This window comes from Typopeltis vanoorti, chromosome 26, assembly GCF_054136105.1.
Source record: "Typopeltis vanoorti isolate ZY-2024b chromosome 26, IOZ_Tvanoo_1.0, whole genome shotgun sequence".
NCBI lineage: Eukaryota > Metazoa > Arthropoda > Arachnida > Uropygi > Thelyphonidae > Typopeltis > Typopeltis vanoorti.
The window spans coordinates 28,072,924-28,091,243 of record NC_143574.1 but is presented as its reverse complement, the minus strand read 5'-3'; the positions used below and the strand labels follow the sequence as shown (position 1 = coordinate 28,091,243).

General features: G+C 36.2%; 1 protein-coding gene across 4 annotated transcripts in view; it reads right to left on the bottom strand.

The window, feature by feature from the left end:
• Nucleotides 1-2,002: 2,002 nt before the first annotated feature.
• LOC150092438 (alpha-2C adrenergic receptor-like) overlaps nucleotides 2,003-18,320 on the bottom strand; it is a 50,208-nt gene continuing 33,890 nt past the window's right edge. For 2 of the 4 annotated variants that reach the window (XM_090415039.1, XM_090415040.1), the window contains exon 2: nucleotides 2,003-4,715. In XM_090415039.1, the coding sequence (XP_090271165.1) occupies nucleotides 2,866-4,539 (1,674 nt within the window). In that variant the 5' untranslated portion in view covers nucleotides 4,540-4,715 and the 3' untranslated portion in view covers nucleotides 2,003-2,865. Of the gene's footprint in view, nucleotides 4,716-5,217; nucleotides 5,410-12,899; nucleotides 13,009-18,320 lie in introns of those variants that run through there. The other 2 variants (XM_090415038.1, XM_090415041.1) reach the window with 2 other exon arrangements.

Here is an 18,320-nt window from a genome sequence, read left to right as displayed (position 1 = left end):
ATCCTTTGTAGGAATCATTTGTTGAGCAGGCTTATTGATTTCGTTAGAAGACTATAGGTTAACAAATATGTCTGCTTTTTATGGAGAATGCAATAGGATCAATGGGAAGGCTATGATGTGAGTTATATGGATTTTAAGCCTTTAACAGCTTTACAAAGAGAACCAACTGATTAAAATATTCTGATAGGTATTAAGTATGATCGAGGAGGAAATTGAACCTTAAGGTCATGAGCCTCAAAGGTCTAGAAGTATTATTGTTTATTATTATTATTATTATTATTATTATTATTATTATTATTATTATTATTATTATTATTATATATCACATTTAAGTGCTGTACTACTAGCAATCCACACAGACATCAACACGGCTTTCTCCAAAGCACAACAAGACCTAAATGAAATCACAACATACTTCTACCAAAACGCAATTCTAATCAACGGCACCAAAACACAGATGTTGATAATACACAACCCAAGAATCATACGCCCTGCATCACTATCGATACATTGTCACACATACTGCTGCATTAACAACAAAAATACCTGCCAATGTCCCGAAATCAAACCTGTAACACATAGAAAATACCTTGGTCTTTACACAAATTCCTTAAATGGACAAAACATATAGAATACCTACACACCAAACTCCGAATCATCGCAGCAAAACTCTTCCAAGTAAAAGATATTATTCCACCCAACATGAAAAAACTCCTATGTCATGGTATCTGCGAATCCCTACTCAGATACGGTATAACAGTCTATGCAAATACATCAAACAGCCATCTAACAAAATTAGAAACACTACACAGGAAAATTGTGTCAATGGTGATTTGGACACCTTACACGCAACAACCAATATCCGACAAGCACATGGCGATACACAGAATTCTTAGCATTAAAAACCTGAAACACTATATGACATTAACAAGGAATTACTTCAATATCACCTATCGAAATAACAGAGACACATATTGTATAACACGACCTACAACAACCCTCTACATCCCCACACCCTTCAACAACTCATACGGTCTTTTGTGAGATCACATCTGATACCCACGCTACTCAACAACCTACCAAGAAATTTAAAACACATAGATAACTACAGAACATTAAAAAACGAACTCTGGAAAATATACAAACAAAGTTAACATACCATTAAGTTAATGTAGGCATTGAATGTTGGTGATTTGTGATGTGTATATTAGTGTTAATGGCATTAACACTAATATACACATCCCAAATCACTAATGCCTACAGCCCATGCATAAATAGTAACAACAACATAAATAATGAAGATAATCAAACCTTAACGAAGTGAAAGACTTATAGATAAATCAAGACAAGACAGCTACAGAAAACTTCTAAAAAAAAAAAAAAAAAAAGGGCACTTAAAAAAATGAGAACATGACTACTCAAAGTTCTTTAGGTCCCTATGGGAATTTTTTTGAAGGTAAAAAAGCAATGTAGATGTTTTATGTCTGTTCCATAAGAGAAAGGTTTTTAACACGCTACTACATGTTTTTCCTGAAGTCTTTTGTGAACTATACACGCACGTTAATACAATCTTTTTTACTTACTTTACAGCCCACACCGGTTTTCGTTATTACTTCGATCTGCGTGCATAAATGTGCCATCCTATCGATTTTATGTTTCCATGTTATAAATTTAAATTATAAGCTATGGTCACCTCTATCGATATAGTTACTAGACCAACCAATCGTTCTTGGGTTTTGCTGTTCGTAAAAATATACCAGTTTTTCCAGCAGATGGCGTGGATTCCACTGTAGTTTCTCGGGTTCTTGTTGCTAACAACCCTGCTTCTCAAGTTTTTGTTGTGTGGTGTTAATGACTGCCTGTGTTATGTTCAACTCTGTAAAGTTGTTGTTGGTTTTAGTGAAAAAATAATAATAAAAATGAAGACAGAAATGAAAATATTCAGACATTCAAATAATTGAAAATCGTTTTCATTTGAGGGTCTGTGCATATTTCATAGCATATTGCTGTTTTTACATATATGAGTAAAATATTATAAACAAATATTTGTGCAAACTGGGCTTGATTCACCGGAGGGTATGTTGATATATTTACACTGTTATAAACTGGCACACATCAGAGCCAGTGAACGACAATAGTAGAACTAATAAACAGTGAAAATCACAGCAAAAATGTATACAGAATTATGTCTGGTTTTTTTTCTGTTTTTTTTTTTTTTTTACGAACATCTTCAGACTTTTTTTTTTTTTTGGTCTCGAAAAATACATCGACGATATTTACATCTATTCAAGGTTATAGTTTTAGCACGAAATTAAAATACGGAAAAAAATACATATTCACGTATAACACATTGGCTTTTTTTTTTGAAGCGAGAAAAGATTATGAAGAACATGTGTGAAAGAAAAATAAAAAGACAGAAGAGTGAAAGGAGAAAAAAATATTGCTGACTTTTGATGATCATAAACACGTGATGTTCTAAACACTTTTTTTCTTCTTATCGACAGGTCTTTGGATTGGCTTGGAGATCGTGGATGTGCATAAAATTGTGGGGTTCAAAATATAGTGCTTACATATATCTTGAAAATTGTGAACTTCAATATGTTCATGAATGTCAATGGAATGTTCTCCTGTCCGTCAAATGGAGTTTATATATATATTTTTAAATGAGCTGAAATTATTTTTAATCCTGAAACTGTGTGTGCCACCATCATGATGTCTGTTGCTTCTTGAATACAAATAATGGCAGCAGGTAGCCCCTTTCCGATTTTTAACAGCGCACACCTGATACCCTATTGTTCATACAGGCACTTTCCACTTAGAGTATATAATGGAAGACAAAATAATGCATTAGTCATGTATAATGTGCTATTTAAATAATATTTTTTGAAACGCCCGTCTAAAGTCCCTGTTGAATATTGTATAAATGATAGGGTTTAATGCTGAATTACAATAACCTAGCCAAAAGGCAATAGCGAATCCAGTTTCGCCAATCTCGCATTTTGCTTTGCATATGGCTTCTAGCACATAAATAACAAAGAATGGTAACCAAGCCAGAATAAATGCAGCCATGATTAGTCCTAAGATTAACGTGGCTCTTCTTTCTCTGGCTTTGGCTATTCGCCTTTTTTGTCTTTCTGTGTCCGATGGCAATGGTCTGGCAGGGAGATGCTGACGTAATCTCTTAGGCTTTTTTTTTCTTCGTATTTTTGTTGCGCTATTTGTTTCATAGAGCTCATTAACATCTTGATCACAGTCAGCAAGAGACAGGGTCGAGCCAAAAACGTTTCTAGGTGTGGTCAGAAGGGAGGAAGTGTGTTCGTTTAGCACCACGTTACGCATCGAAGGGGTAAGGAGGGCTTCTCCGGACACCGTACTAACACCCTGAGCACCATTCTCGGATTCAGTCCAGTTTCGTTCGTTCCTCAAGATTTTCAAGTCCTTAGCTTCGATCCTACTGAACTCCATTTGAAATTGCTTTTCGGAGTCGTGTCCAGAGTACTCGTTGGACGTCTCGATAATAATTTCGGGGGCTAACACGGGGGTTGATGGACTGTCCCTTTTCGAATGGCTACCATTCATTTGACAACTATCTACGGACGCAAACAAATCGGAATCACGATGTTTATCTGGCGGACTAGGATTACTGAAACTTGTGCAGGTGGTGGTCGTTGTGGACTTGTCTCGTGGAGGGTCGTTGGTCACTTCCGGAGCGTGTCTGGGTTTCTTGACGTGCCTTCTCGCCCTGGAACGCGCCGCCATAAATATACGGAAGTAGACGAACACCATCACTAGGGCAGGAATATAAAACGATCCGAACGCTGAATACAGCACGTAGCCAATGTCATCGCTAAGGGCACACGTTGGATATTGCGTCTCTTTTTCTTCTTTTTTCCATCCTAATAAAGGGGGCAACGAAATGAGAGCCGACAACGCCCAAACAAAACAAATCATAAATATCGCCCTGGATTGAGTTCTTTTTTTCAGATATTCGACCGCCTGGGTAACGGACCAGTAGCGATCCAAGCTGATCAAACACAAGTTATTAATTGAGGCTGTACACAACAAAACGTCCAGAGCTGCATGAATGTCGCACCACAACGAACCAAATATCCAATACCCCATTAATAAATTAGCTAGAGAGAAAGGCATTATAACAAGCCCTACTAGGAAGTCAGACACTGCCAAAGAAGCAATAAACCAATTCTGTACTGTTTTTAAGGCTTTTTCTGTTGCTATGGCAATACAGACCAGCATGTTCCCGACGACAATCAGTACCATAACACAGGTCACAAAAAAAGCGGTAAGAATTATTTGCAATTGACTGTAACCACTTGGATAGATAGAATTGCTCCAATCGTACCATGCGATTTCTTTGGGCATTGCCGATACTCCTGCATCCCATATAATGGTAGTAGTGGTGATGTTTGGCGATATGTCACTATCATTGCTGTGAAATCGTGCAGCTTTTACGGTCTTTACAGGAGAATTGTCAAATGAAAGAGCGAAGGAGAAGTTCGTACTGTTTTCATAAAAATCCATGTTCACGAAGCCCTTTTTTTAAACTACGACACGCGTTAAAAATGTATCTTGCCGCATTTTTCGTGTTCCTATTCATATACCACTCTGTACAACACAATAAACTTCATCTTCGACTTCGTTTATATCCATGGCACGAGATAGTATGTTGCAGAACCGTGCCACGTGACTAGTATCACCTAGGAAACAGAAATCAACAATACATGAGTCATGAGGAATTTGAATTATTTTTTATTTATAAGAAATACACAATTTTTATAATCAATTATGATTTAAATATGCATAAAAGTTTCATAAACTGGAAATTTTTTAAATTATTTTTTTAAAAACAGCAAGAATTAAAATAGTGCTTTAATATTATTTTGTATAAATCTGTAAATATAATTTTAATCAGATCATAAACAAATAATAAATTTATTGTTAATCTAGCAGAATGCTAATGTCAATGGTTTTACATTTTGATAAATCCTAACAACTATTTATTTATTTATCACTATCAAAGCGGTTTCTGGTAGTTTTTTTGCTATGACAAGTGCGATGTATGCAAGTTGTGGAAATCGGAAAAATGTTTTAAATTTTTTTTTTAAATGTTTCCTAGTGTCAAGGTCATCTGTAACTATTTTTAAAAGAATTTTCTAAAATTTCTTTATTTCTAATTATAAACAAATCGGCTCAACATACACAATTATTGCAAATGAACTTGGAAATCGAACTCGGGTTAGAATCCCGCTGTGGGCATGGATGTTTGTGATTGTTTGTGGAAATACTGATGGTCGGCGATAGATGGCGTTGGTGTAGTTGCGGTCAGTTGGTGGATTGTGAGTGGTGGAGATAGAGTTGTAGAGTAGATGCCCTCCCTCGATGACTCTGTATCTGTATCAAATGAAATGTTAATAAAAAAATTAGAAGTCATAGGAATACGAGGTACTGCCCTAAACTGGTTCAAAAATTACTTAAATGCCAGATCACAAATTGTAAAAATAAATAACAGCTATAGCAGCTCCAAAACAGACTGCTGTGTACCACAAGGATCTGGGACCAATTTTATTTAATATTTATATCAATGACTTCTGCAATCTTAAACTAAACAGTAAAATAAATACTTTTGCAGATGATACAGTACTCATTTTCAAAATGAAAACCATCGTGAATGCTGATCTTTTGAAAGTAACCAATTGGTTCCAGTCAAACAAACTCAGTCTGAATGTCTCAAAAACTAAAGACGTAAAATTTAACTTGCGAAATACAACTGGCAAAATGAACTTCACTGCACAATTAATTTTGCAATTAATGTTGATAAGCTGGAAGCCGCATATCACCGATGTCGTAAATAAAGTAAGGATTACGTTAAACAGACTTGACTACCTAAAAAGATTCTTAAATTTAAATATGCTAAAAATATTATATTCTGCCTGGATTCAAAGCACACTACAATATGGTATATTAAGTTGGGGAGGAATCTATCGCACTACTCTGAAACCTTTAGTCTCGACTCAGAATAAAGTAATTAAAATCTTAACTAGAAACAAATATAAGGATACTGTAATGTGTAATAAATACACCATACTAAACATACTACCCGTTAGACATTTATACGTCTATAAGATACTATTATTCATAAAAAACGACAACGAATAGGTAAATATCAAACAAGATACTTTCCTTAGTAGACGTAAGGGCCTAAAATATTTAGTTCCAAAAGCAAATAAAGAAGCAGCAGACAAACATTTTACTTATTTAACGCCAAAAGTATTCAACACACTACCTCTAACGATAAGAAATGAAACTAACCCAAACAAATACAAAACTCGAATCAAATAACATTTATTTAACCACGGAAACGAGGAAGCTCTGTTCAAAATAATTGTATAAATGATTGGTTTTTAGCGTATTTGTATTCAAAGATTCAGTCTCAAATTTAAATGCTATTTTAACTGCTTTGTTTTATTTTATTCCCAATTAATTGTTATGCAACTTTCTCTGTACATATTAGTATGTCTCCTGCGATTTTATTATGTAATTATATTATAATAATATGTATATTATATGAATGTACGTATGTCTATATAATGAAAATGCATTCACATAAATTTTTGTAACTTTATGCATATCGTAACCTGGATGAGCTGTTGCTCTTAGGTTACACACGTGATTGTTCAACATTTTGTACTATTATAGGAAGCTTACAAATAATAAATAAATCACTTCTAACCTCCCCCCCCCCCCAAAAAAAATAATAAATAGACTTAGCAATATATAGACCTAGTGATATTGGTGTCAAAAAGGTTTAGCGTGTTTACATTATTAATTGAAAAGTCAAATAGTGAAGGCAGCAGATGCTACTATCTTTTAAAGTAGAATCTGAAACTTTTATTTTGCACACACACACACACACGCACACGCGCGCGCGCGCCACATCGAAAAGATGAATTTCCAGGAAAGTTATACTTAAAGTGATTTTTACATCCTTCAGCGCCACTAAAATCCCTTAGGGTTGTGGCCCATTTTATTATTTATAGTAAATTAATTTTTTTATTTATTTAAAATTTTATATTTCACTTCCAACTTATTAATTTAGACGCATATGATTAAACTGGAAGCAGCTTTTCCCCAAAATTAAAAAAATCTACTATCTTATTTGTCCATGAAAATTATGACAAATTTGAATCTTTTTCACTGCTACCCTCAGGGCAGATGTAAAAAAATTCTTTCTTTTTTTGTAATATAACTTGATCAGAATTTCTCACATTAATATCGACATTATTAAAACTATTAAAAAACTGTGAACTTAGCGAAGGTTTATAAATGTCCTTCGTTCAACTCATGTGGTTATTTAAAATCTTTAAAAGCATTTTTTATATTTTTTTCCTTCTTTCTATTATTATTATTACCGTTATCTACGTGGCTTCATTTTAAAATAATGTTTTTTTCTTTCTTTATAGATGCTTTTAAAAGGGTTTGTACTCATCAACGGACAGCAAGTTTATATTTGGAAGCGTTTTCGCTTGAACACTACATTATTCTGTTATTAAACAAACTAAAACAGTTTTTCGGACTATTTTTACAAATGCAGAGGCGATCACTCCCTCGCCAACTCAATACAATAAAATTTGCCCAGAGGATATATATAAAAAAAACATTTCGGCCGTTTATTATTTTTATGGGCTTATCAAAAGCGACTGCTTGGTTTACCGCCTATAAAATACTCTTGGAGGTAAAGAGAGTGGGTGCTGGAAAGAAATAAAAAAAATCAAATGAATCGGACATTCCAAATCATCGTAGAGACACGATGATCAGTAGAAAACAGTGGAATTTTTTTTTCTACTTTCGCTATGCAGAGAATGCAGCCACTATATCATGATCCTTACTGTCATCTGTGTTTTGAAGTTGGAGCTCTATTCATCTGCCAGTTTGCTCTCACCAGTGTCATGAAAGCACCGAGGTTATAGATTTTCCAATGATCTGGGATCTTTCTTGCTGTTAGAAGCTGTGTAACACCGTGAGCAGCTTCTAGAAATTGAAATGGATGAAGTACGCATGCGTCATACGATAGCTGAGGAGCATGAAATTAATTTTTTTGTGTATACACAAAGAAATACTAGAAATTGAAATATGAAAGAGATGTGGGAACTATACAATACGATTTATAGACAAAAAAAGGAAAGAAAACGTTTTTTTTTGTTTATTTGATGGAGATGCACTGTTCTGAAGGATGAAAAAAATGAGGTGATGTAGAGTTTTCTTGGATACGAGGTGGGTTAAAACAAATGGCACATCAAAAGAAAAACACAACGTAAAATGGACGGTATACTGTATACTTTATTTTCGAAGGAATCTTGGGAGTATGTGCTGTGTTTAGGGAATTTAGATGGAGGGTATCTGTTAAGTGGATGTATGTTACCTTGGAGGTGAGAATGGCAGTGATGTATTATCCAATTGGAGGATTTTAATCTTTGCGATATTGATTAAGTGAATCAGCTATAAACGGATAATGTTGGGATCCATTGGAGTTCTTGAGTGACGGTTTTTTTTTTTAATCTTAGAAAGATAAGAAAATCCAACTAAGGTAAAAGAATTTCAGCTGATTTTTTTTTGAGAAAGTGAACGAAGAAATTAATTTTCTATATCCTCTTAGGCGGTGGCAGCTATTGGATATTGGAAGGAAGATAAAAGAATAATGGAAAAAAGATTTTGATGAGATAACATCAGAACGCAACTCAGAAAGAGAGAAAGAGATACAGTGAAGGTAGTAAGCCTACATTAACATAAATTTTACTTTTCTATTGGACTAATTAGTTATTATTAACAGATAGAAAACTCGTTTTGGTGATATTAAAGGTCGCCAGGATGTATTCATCAGACTGCACTGCTTTGCTGTGATCTTCTAGCACGTTTGGCTGTTTCACAGGATTTAAAAACACAGTTTTCTTGATAAAAAAAAAACCCAAATGCATCCACGCATATATGAGACCCACGTTAGTTTCCTTGCCAATTTCCTAGCTTGCAAATAGAAAGAGATTCACTCATCATCTACAAATTCTAAGTCTGTCTTCATGATCAGTATTCTACAATCCTGCTATTTTTAACACGTTCCTTTGCACTTTCTCACTGTATCAGAATCATAATGCAAACCAGGAGACCAGACCCGGGCACAGAAGTCCAAGTGAGGTTTTATCAAGGCTTTGTAAAGAAGCTAAATGACATCCGCATCTTTATGTATGCTAAGGACGTCATGTTCGTTTCAGCACTGTAATTATCATTTGAGTTGTATATGCAATCTTTGCTACAGGGCCACAGAATTTCAACTTCCTTTCTACTAACACTCCAAGATCCCTGGCCCTCATCAGTTTATTCAAGCATAATCAACCAATATAATACGACATTGGATATCTAATCACACCAAAGTGCATCATTACATTTATTAAGATTGAAAAGACAACCATAATAAGAATTTTGAAATAGGAACTTTGTTGAATTAATTGAATAAGAATTCTATAATAGGAACTGGTGGGATATCAGTAAAGATGCTAAAAGAGTGTTCAGTTGGCTATTCCCTTGAATAGACTATAATTTGTGCATCAGAACAGGGAAGATTATATGGGATTGGATTATAAACTATCGGCATGGATACGAGGATGGTTGATTGACAGATATCCGCAGAACACAAGAAATGGGCATCTCTGCTGCACTGTTCTGTAAATGGTGCTCCTTTAAAAGAGTCATATCTGGTGCCTCCCCAGCATGATTGAGTAAGGGATGGCACCAGACTCCTCCCTGGGTTCGAGTATATTGACCTTATCAGGACGAGGATCAATGCCCTGCCTACTCGAGCCCGCACAGCTCGATGGGGTAGTGACGACTCCAACTATAGGGTTGGCTGCCACTACAGTGAGACATTGTCTCATATAGCCCAGTGTTGCTTCTGCACCCATGGGGTCCACGTGCCGAGGCATGACGCCGTGGTCTCTATTCTGAACAACTGCTTTAAGAACAAAGGTGAACACTGTCACAAGGAAGCTATTTTAGATAGAGTAAGACGTTAGAAATAAATCACGTGCATTGCTAGATCCATAACGATGGGCATAAAGTAACCTATAAGAAATTTAAGTTCTGAACACTGGTTATAACACCCCCTATTTTCTACAGTTCTTACGATGTTTGGGTGGGGAGGGGGTTATCACTCCCACACAAGAGAGGCCACAAGGCCTATAGCAAATAAAGGCTGTGTGTGGGCTGATCAGTGGACACTTTAGCTACTTTATCGAAAACAATTTATCAAGTACAAGTTACATGGAAATGTGCGCATGCGCGATTTCAATGGCTGACAAGAGTGACCTAACAAAGTTTCAACAACAAGATATAGACATCGTTGAAATATACAGATTTTCTCACTGATTAATTAATTATCTCCAGCAGTAGGTTGCTCTAACTTGAACGTGCACTATCAGCTTTTATCGTAATACACAGAAATGTTTGAGCTAGGAAATAACGGTTTTAGCCATTTCGTGACAAATTTATAATAAAAGGAATTCATCGATGTGAAAGGGAGTTGGGTTGCCGTTGATACTTGAATAAACGCAGAGAACTTAATGAGATACTTCCTGCTGCGTGTTTTTTTGACACTTCTCCAATATTTGGCTAGTATATGGTTAGTTCATAAGATAGCTCTGTTGATCAGGATGGATGTATTTAAAGCAAGAGAAACATAATCCCAACAATATGTTGAGTCAAAGGAAATACTACATCGCATCGTATTTATTGATAGCACCTTCAGAAGCGATGCCCTTTATGGCTTCGATAGTGGCATCACGACTAATTAAAGCTCCTAGGATCCCGAATTGATAAAGATGGATATTGTACTGAAGAAGTTAGAAGAAGATTATTACTCAGAAAGAAAGCAAGGACAAATTTAAGCAAGATCTTTAAAGATAAAGATAGTAGCCTCGCAACAAAAATCAGAATCGTGAAAACAATGGTATTCCCTGTGGTACTGTATGGATGTAAAAGTTGGACCCTGAGAAAGAGTGAAAGAAGGAAGATAGATGCATTTGAATTATGGGTTTGAAAACGCTTACTAAGAATACCATGAACTGCAAAGCAAACCAACAAATCAGTAAGAGAAAGAATAAAACTAGATTGGTCCATCGAACATTTGTATACTGCTATGCATTAAGGGAAGGGCTACTTCCCAGACCGGTTTCGACCTTTATTGAGGTGTCGTCAATGGGAGACAGACCCAGAGACTTACACTTGGATAAAGGATTAAACTAAATTTATTATAACAACAACTGTTCTCCATTGTGACTGTGGCATGATGGATGAGTATTCCTCCATCAAGACTAAGCGTATCACAAGGCTCGCCGTGTGCGAACATGTCTTGATGAATATGTCCAAGTATCTGTGTCCTACCTGTCCGCCTACCTGATTTGAATTCCATCGAACATTTGTGGAATCATGGGGGGGAACGCGGCATCCACTTGTCAAAGTCATTTCTAGCCTGGTCATTGACCTCTGGGAGACGTTATCTTGCCTAGTTGGTCCAGAATACTTCAGAACACTTTTCGTAGTCTAGTGGAGTCAATGCCAGGATGAGTGGAAGCGGGTATCTCGGCCAAAAGAATCCCAACACGCATAAGTGGGTGTGATCATAATATTTTGGCCCATGAGTATAACTTTAACAAACAAGTATACTCAATAGCAGGATTAAAACCGGTATGACAACACGCATGCGCACATCGTTGTGCTGGATGGATATATATATATATATATATATATATATATATATATATATATATATACCGGTTTTGCTTGCATGGAAGAAATCTGAAATTTTAATGTTTTCAAGTTCTTCCATACAAGGACCATATTTGGAAGCTTATTTGCGATGCTTTACATTTTGGGGTGTAGTTAGGTAAACATCTTAAATTACAGAAGGCACCCCCAGCTGAGCTGTCGTGTTACATCATAGACATCACAAAGTACAGGGAACAGTGAGAGAAAACTCTTACATATCCTTGAATTAGAACATTTTGCAGTAACATACTTTTGTAAATATGGCGTCACAGCCCTGTAGGTGTTCAACTACACTTATCTGTACAGCCCAGCTGTTCCTAATTATATTAATTTGTCATGTTTTTCCTTTTTTATTCTTCACCCCTTCTAAAATACTACGTCCTTTAATTTCCATAATTTATTTTACGTTTTTAAGAGTTTTTTTATTATTAAAATCATAAACTAAATACTAAAAATATTTTCGAAAAGCCGTTTTAACTCTGCCATTAATGAAAAGATGTTACCGAAGTTTACAAACAACGAATTCGACGTGGTATCCTCAAGATAACGTGCTTCTAGCAGTACACAAGAGCAGCTGGTTATTAAAAAAGCGTATGAATAACTAAAACGTTATATTTTCTAATAAATAAAAGATTAATGTCGACCATAAACGTGAACAGAAATGCTCCATCATTCAAATGCAACACCCACAATTCCCAAGGGATTGAATGGCATTTTTACTCCAATAAAAGCAACCGTTTTTATTACCGGTGATTTTCTGATGGCGTTTTGTTATTAATTATAATTAATTATTGATTTTAATTATGAAGTTTTCAATTATATGCATTGTATATGAAGACTGTCAAATAATGCGATGAATGATTAATTTTGGGCTGAAGAGGAAGTAAGAAATAAAGGCGATGCACGAATTCGTCACCAACACGCGAACACGTTGCTTTATACTTAAAATTTCCCAACTGTTCTACAAGCAAACTAGTTACCACGTTAAAAACTACAATGATCATAAAACAGAAGTTAATTTTCCAACGTGTAATAATAAACAAACTCATCTCAGAAGACGGATTGATTACCCTATTATCGGAATGGATTCTCCTTGTTGTGACATGCGCAGAAGTGTCGAGAGGGTTAGCATCTGTGGTCGGACAGTACCCTAAAAACGTATAGGACCTCCTGCGCTCGATGACTGTATCAGTCCTACAGGGCATAAGCGTTACGGGCGATCAATGTGAATTTTGGACCATTCTTCCTATAGGCATGCAATGAGTTCCTGGACGTCCGTTGACCTCACCCAGTTCATCCCACAGATGCTTAATAGGGTTGAGATCAGAGCTCTGTGGAAGCGGGAAAAGTGTGGTGATGTTCGTGTCCACAAACTGCGGCAGCCTTATAACACAGTTCATTGTCTTGCTGAAAGAGACGATGGTCAGTTTCGTAGCAACTCAACAAAGTAGGAAACGTGATTCGTCGCTCCATAAGACACCTTTGCAAGCTTCGACGTCCCACTGTACAAGCTCTTTGCACCACTGAAGACGATGCTGCGTGTTGATTCGGATAATGTAGGGCTTGCATATTGCGGTCTTACCATGGAAACCCATATTGTGAGCCTCGGTTTTGAATGTTTTGGTGGAGATTCGTGTTCCACTCAATACTCGAAATACCGCATTGAACGTGTCGACCGAAGAATGACGGTGAGTGTAGTGGGTCGATCACTGGGGTAGCACTTACAGTTGACTCCCTACGCTTCTATCTCAGTATAGTATTCCTGATTGCTCACCTGGGATGGACCAATTTGTCAACAATTCGCCAAACTTGGGAGCATCATATTCCTCTAATTTATACCGGTTATAAACACGTGACTCGTTACATGGCATGATGCATCTTGCCCATGGGACATCCGTTGACTTCCTTCCAAGCAGTGCATGTATCATTTATGAATGGTTCTCTTCGATGCCGAACTTCTAAGGAATCTGGTAAAATAAAAGTTTCTATCATTCGAAGACCAACGCATACTGACAGATATCTGCATGTCTCTTCCATCCATTACAGACCTCAGAAATTGGACATAGTTTCAAGAGTAGGAGCAAGAACACTTCATTTAGGCTTTTATTTTTGTAGACAGAAGACGTCTTAAGCTTGCGCGGCAATAATTGAGCTTTGCGTTATGTATCGAAGGCCGATGCTTGCTCGTCTAGTCAAAGCTACCTTGGCTTGCTCGGTTGTAGGAGCTTCCAGGTCCTCGCTGCAGCACTGTGATTTCATGCGCGCGCATAGCCATTTCCGCTCCCTTCACGTCGTCTTAAACACAGGCCATACGCAGTCAAAGTAGCTCTAGTCAGTGAGCTTCAGCCAGCCTTTACAAGTGTGCGTGTTGCTTGGGAAAATTAAGTTAAACCCAACTTTTTATGACGATGTTATTGACCAGTTCATAAAGAAGAACCGTAGGGTAGAATTCGTATTCAAGTAGCTAAATTGAAAAAGATAGAATATCATTTGTAAAATAAATGTTGTATTTGTATGATTAAATATACATAAATTTCTAAATATATTGTTTTAAATGGTTAGTAATTCATTATTCCGCTAATCAGACTTCAATCACACCTCTGACTCCCTGAATGATAACAAGAGCAAGCGTGAAGTTCAAGACCAGCATTCGCCCCTGCTAAAATGTTTAAATTCTGATTTAAAGACGTCCTAACGCTTTGTTGAAGTCTTTGACTATTTTGTGGTCAAAAATACCAGAACATATGAACGTATTACGTTCAGTATTTTCAACAATATCTTCAAAGACAGAAGCAAATCACACAAAGCATGATTTACAACACGGGATTATTGCTATTATAAATCCAACATCCTTCACCTTCTTTTCACTATGGACTGCAAATTATAATTTTAGATTACGTGCACGAATTCGATTTGCAATAGCATAAGACGTCAATTATGAAAACACAGGAGCGTGAATTTTCGATGAAAAGGCAGAAAAAAACAAATACTCCAAAGAGAAGACAGCGCATGCGCTATATGGCTACAGAAGAGCTTCAGTATCGCATCTACCACATTCCCGGATTTACAAGAGCTTGTTATCAGAATGTTATCTATAGCGCTGGGTTGTCACTGAAAGCTGTAACTTTCAAAAGCAATTATCGCTGTGACTTGCACGGCAGCCCCCTATCATGTAATCTTCAATTTCCCCTCAGTCATTGAACTACCAGCAAATTGCTCCAAGTTTCGTTTTGGTAAAGCTCGTTACTAATCGGTAGAGTTTGTCTTTTGTTTCGCAATCTTTCATAAAATGGAGCAAAAAATAAATGGGAACATTCAGCCAATTATCTGAAGTGGAAAAAGGCTAATCTTTTTTAGATATAGAGATTTTTTTTTCTCTTGCTGTTGTGTTGAATTGGTTGCGCTATTCAAAGACTTCCGGTCTGATTGTTAATAAAAATTCAGAAACCAACAGATGATCAAAAAGCATTTTTTGAAAATGATGATCAATTATGCACTATAATTTATACGCGCCCACAAGACATGGTTTTCTTAATGATATTTATACAGGGCGATTTATTCAAAAGAAATCCCCTGAGGATCCATATTATGGATCCTTTTCTAAGCACAGATTTGCTGTTAATACTTCGATCAGCAAATATAAACCTAGAATCAAACAATAAATACAGGATGGCCATAAAATAACTTTCCCTCTTTGGAGGCATCTGAAGCTAAAACCAATAAACGGAATGAGACCAAATTTTATTTTGAGACTTTTGAAGGCATGGGGAGACGATTTCTGCGAGAAAAAAAAAAAGATTTAGTACCAAATGTCTCCGATAGGGAAAATTTTGGCGCTGGTGGAGCCGAAAACTAGCGGATAATTACATTAAAGGCAGATAAAATGGAATAATAACATTTCGACGGTGTAAGCGACATCCGCGTCACTCATCCCAGCTGGATATGTGGCACGTCACAATGATAATAATAATAATAATAATAATAATAATAATAATAATAATAATAATAATTAAACTAAAACAATAACTTGCAAGATTAATGAAGTGATTGAACTCCTAATCCCTTTTTAGGTGGAATTGGTTGCGCTACTTTCACGTACGAACAGTAAAATTTGCATAATATCCTTTTTTCCTGCGTTTACTACAAATATTCGACTGCTTTCGGGCTCCTCCAGCGCCAAAATTTCCCCTATCGGCGAATTTTGGTACTAAATCTTTTTTTTTTTTCTCCCGGAATTCATCTCCCCATGCCTTCAAAAGTCTCAATATAAAATGGGGTCTCATTCCGTGTATTAGTTTTGGCTACAGATACCTCCAAAGAGGGAAAGTTAATTTATGACCACTCAGTACTGGTTTTACTTATAGTGGATAATTTTAATAACCTTTTATTTGCCTGTGTGGCCTCCTGGCAGCTTTCATAATGCTAGATCGATAAATGCAAGTCCCTCATGTGTTTGTTTTTACAGGAAAATAAACACATAAGGGACATCAGCTGGTTCTCGAGTTATTCAATCTTTAACGGGGATTGACTGAATGGATAAGGACCAGCTCTCCAACTAACAAGCTGTGGGTTAAAATCCTACGATGGACAAGAATCCTTGATTGTCTTTGGATGGCAGGTGAAACCACCATGGTTGCTAGAGGACTGAGGTGGCTTGGATAAAGTCCCATGTTTGGTATCTAGAAAAGGTTGCAAGGGTGCAAAATGACACACGTTCGCCTATTTCGTTCTTGAAGTTCCGTAAACGAACCTGTCACATGTCACCTGTAAACGCGCACACACACACACACACACACAGAATACGAATCCCACGAAACCTGAATCTTAAATTCGGTCGTTAACCACCCCCCCATTTTACTTATTACTCTGAGAATGATTTAATATGCAAATCATCACCATCAAGCAGAAGTCAGAACATGCAAATAAAGACATGACTTGTTTCAAATCCCATTTCTCCCTTGTCTAACGTAGTATTGACATAAACGTAGATGGCTGATGGCAGTCAAATTTAAAAAAAATAATAATAATCTGTATATTCGCTATAAATATGTACGTGTATTGTTGTCTTCGCAGTAAAAGCTAGCCACCAGGTTCCTCTGTAATTATGGCTAATAAATAAATCAATGTCGTTCGCAGAAGTTCATCTGCTAATTTTTAGGAAGTCTACCTGGCGCTTCTGAGGAACACCTAATCGAATTTGGAAAATTTTCTCCGAAAACTACTTTAACCTCGTTAGACCTTCATATCAAAGTTGCACCTTTAATTCGATTAAAAGCTGCTAAGAAGTAATCCCTAAAAGCACACGAGACCAAAGTTTTGATGTTTTATTTATATTTGTTGATTGTACTGCGCTGACATTGTATACTCAGTGAATTAGCAATTACTAAAGCAAGTACTTGTAGAATAAAGAACATAACTGCAGGCAAGGTTGAAGACTTGCAGAGGGAGAAAATAATACTTAACACTCGCTGAGCTACATATAAAGAAAAGCAAAAAAGTAAATACCAATAGACAGAGAGAATTAAAGCTCATGGAATGGAAAGTTTTAACCATTTATTTAACAACTTGTGGACGATGCAAAGATGATCAAATTGTTCTTCATTGATGAAGGACATCGACTTAGTCTTAACTTTCTCATTTTCTACAAATAGTAGCCTTTGTATTTATTCCTTCAACTGTCTTAGATAATAAGATTCTACGTTATTAGCTAAGTTATATGGTATGATGGATCGCATGATGGCAACTGTTTTGACCCCATTTTCTTGTATCGTTGTTGTCTGTGTATTTACATTTATTAGCTGATTTGCATCCACTTTAAATGAAAACAACCCGGATAGAATTAAACATTTGTAGAATACACTTCTTATAGTTCTTAAGGAGGTCCTAAATGTCAGTAAAGATTGTGAAAATTCCGTGAAATTTATTTAAGTTAAGTTTTAAATTCATTAGCACTTTATTTAGGATTTTGGCTGCTCTTGAAGTAACTAACGTACCATTTAGTCCAATCGCATGGTTTCTTAATGACGTCAAAGCGATGATGTCATATTGATAGTTCACAGTAATTTATTTGCTTTATTTTATTTATTTTTTTGCATTCTTTTATTTATTTTTTTTGTATGACACGAGTGGGAGTTATACACCCTCTGTCCAAAAAGAAACCGAACTTTTCGAAAATAGAAGAAACTAGTGGCGTCACCTGTTGTATCTTTTTGTTGTCGAAAGTGGCAACCTTCATTAGTGTTGTGTCAACTGTTTATGACATTTGTTTCATTAGAAGCCGAGTTATAGTGCCAAGAGTGACAGTGTGTTTGGACGAACGGTCAGTCGTCACGATATTCATGCCGTACGCGACGAATTCTCACTATCAATCGCTTCAAAACTTCGAGATAAAACTCATCATTGACCGTTTGGCCAAGCAGAACGAATTCTTTGTGGATAATGCCTTTGGAATCATAGAAACAAATCAGCATTGTCTTTGCTTTTGGCTTCTC